Below are 2,763 nucleotides of genomic sequence, written 5' to 3'. Positions count from 1 at the left end.
AGGAATGCCTGTACACCTCCTGCATTCTATCCCACTTCAAGAGTTATCTTAAGACTTGTATCTAAACTGCCAGCATTTGCCACAAATATGGTGGTGTATTGAGGTGTTTATCCTGTGTTTTTTGGCTATATTTCAAACAGAAGGTGTAATTTCCACCTGTCCATAATCCTTTGGTTGTAGGATAGAATAACTTACATTAACTAGGTATCGCCTTCTATTTCTGCCCATTGCAGTGGGGTGGAGTAGGTGATCTTTAAAGGTCCTCTCCAACCCAAATCGTTCTGTGGTTCTATCTATACCTGTGTTTTATTGCTGTCAGCCTTGAAGTAAAGGTATGCTTTGCAGATTGACTTAATTTGCTAAAATATTTAATAATTAACCTGCATAAAAGCATGTACATAAATGAAAACGGTTTGTATTTTTTGCTTGTCTTTGCTTTTAAATTCACCCTTTTTTTTATTCTATAATATTTACAAAAGTGCATTGTACAAGTCTTACTGGGATGCAGCTGAAAGCTGAGAAGTATTTATTATAAACAGAGCCAGAAATGTCTACTCAACTCCTTCCATATGGTGACTTGCTGGCTCACCATTACCTTCTGGACATAAAGACTTGGTGAACTTCTTTCCTTTTGGCATTGAAAACCTTGAATTCAAATTAAAGCAACTGTGCTATGTGGTCTCCTAAATCATTCACCTTCCATTACTCAATAAATCTGTGCAGTGGATGCTGTGTGGTCACATTTCACTGATTACTCACATCATCTCTGTTTGCCCAAGCAGAAATAAGTTAGAATTAATGTTTTTTTGGCACACCCCCAAAGTCATCCTATTTGTGCCTTAATTAGGTAAACATCTTCTAATGTTTATCCTGTTTCATTTCTGTCCATTTATCTGGGTTCGTTGTTAGCTGTGGGGCAGGGCCAGTGTTTCCATACTTGTCTGTACAGTGTCTAGCACACTGTGATCTTTCAGAGAAGCTCCTTTTGAGTTATTCCTTGAGGGTATTACTAAAAGGATACTCTTGGATATGAGCTTTGTGCCTGAAAGAACAGCACTGCAGATGTGGATTACGGCTGTTTATCTCTGGGAGCAATGCCATGTTTTTCACCTTGCCTGGTAACTGTCAAGTGAAGGCTCAGCATATTGAGATGGATTTCAGGCTTTATCTTTCCAGCTGCCTGACTTTTTTCCTAACACTGGCTGCACATTTCATCATGAAGGAACTGTTCCTTCACATGTCCAGAGGGCTTTTTGTAACTTTCTCTTCTGAGAATAAGACACTTTTTCTCTCATAAGAAGCCTCTGGGTCATATGATTGGTTGGGCCAGATGAAACTTGAGGTCCCTTTCAACCTGCTATTCTGTGACATGTTACAAGTTGCTCAGATCTGCATTTGTTACAGTAATGGCATTGGTTACTGCATAAACTGGCTCAGGAGAGTGGCGTGAGTCTTCTGTCAAACTTCTAGTGTCCTAATCTCAACCTGTCTTTTAGACCATTATGTGGAGGAGGAACATCTGTTTTATTAATCCGGGCATGGACCAGGTCATCCCACCTATCTTCACATGGTAGTTGGACCAGTTAGAAGTCAAAGCTGCAGGCTCTCTTAATTGCAGGAGTACTTGGCAATTCCTTCCTGCTCATGTGGAACAGCTATTGCATGTTATCTTTGTTTTACTGATACGCAAAGGTTGTTCACATTGCTTTGACTGCTCTTTGCCCTCCAATCCACTGATCTCTTTGTTTCACTGCTTTCTCTCACGGAGTACACGGCATAATGCAGAGTCCAAGGGCAAGAAGGGCAGATGAGAGTGTTCTTTCTATAAAGCAGCACAAGTAAGGTTGATTTCCCCCTCCTCAGACTTTGTATCGTTAAAGTGAGTTGATTTGCAAACTAGCTGCCTCAGTATATGAAAGGGATTTGTTTGCCAGCAGAGTTCTGCAAGGCAGATTTGTGTGGCTTATCTTTTTCTGAAAGACTTGGGTAGCTTAAAATGGATTTTGCCATCTTGGTGCACAAGTAATTTTATCCAATCTAAGTGATCTTCAGAAGTACTGGATTTTGCTACAGTTAACAGCGATAGCAACTTTGGATATTGTATGCCACTGTGTAAATATCAACTACAGCTTTTGAAACGTGGCTGTTTCTGGGTGGTGTGATATGATTAGGTTGCCAACAAATTGTGGTGTCCCTTTTATTATTCATCTTAATACACGCATGTAAGTTGAAAGCAATTGTGTATATTTCATATGTTCAGTATGGTTCTGACAAGTCCTTCTAATCAATAAGTTTTGCTTTCATATAGGAAAAAATGACAGCTTTTTCTCTGTTTTTCAGTCTCCCAGAGTGAAAGAACCTGTACAGAATTCTGAGGTAAGCTATAATTGCAGATGGCTTTCTGAAATGATGATACCTAGTTATTGCTGTTATTTGAAGGAATCTTTTTTTATTAGCCTCTTAAAACAATATTGTGTGAAGTAGAAGCTAGTATCTAGCTGAGCTCTGCGTGAAAACCTTATAAAAGGAATCATTGGTTGTATAATGCCTTCCAGAGGTAGGTTTGTTGTAGATCTGTTCAACCTTACTCGCTATTGCAAAAGCCTGTATGTTGTCAGATACTGAATTGGTGTCGTGGTTTAAGCCCAGCTGGTAACTTGGAACCATGCAGCCTCTCGCTTACTCCCCCCGGGAGGAGAATTGGAGGAATGTAACTCCCACGGGTTGAGATAAGAGCAGTCCAGTAACTAAGGTGTAATACAA

The 2,763-nt window shown here is 39.8% G+C and overlaps 1 protein-coding gene across 1 annotated transcript in view; it reads left to right on the top strand.

The window, feature by feature from the left end:
• OXSR1 (oxidative stress responsive 1) overlaps window positions 1-2,763 on the top strand; it is a gene marked incomplete at its 5' end in the record, with an annotated part of 70,577 nt that overhangs the window by 59,196 nt on the left and 8,618 nt on the right. The window contains one exon of the mRNA XM_010016150.1: window positions 2,341-2,376. Coding sequence (XP_010014452.1) covers window positions 2,341-2,376 — 36 coding nt within the window. The remainder of the gene's footprint in view (window positions 1-2,340; window positions 2,377-2,763) is intronic.

This window comes from Nestor notabilis, unplaced genomic scaffold (assembly GCF_000696875.1).
Source record: "Nestor notabilis isolate BGI_N333 unplaced genomic scaffold, ASM69687v1 scaffold12950, whole genome shotgun sequence".
In the NCBI taxonomy this organism is placed as follows: Eukaryota; Metazoa; Chordata; class Aves; order Psittaciformes; family Psittacidae; genus Nestor; species Nestor notabilis.
This window is presented reverse-complemented; position numbering and strand designations above follow the sequence as displayed.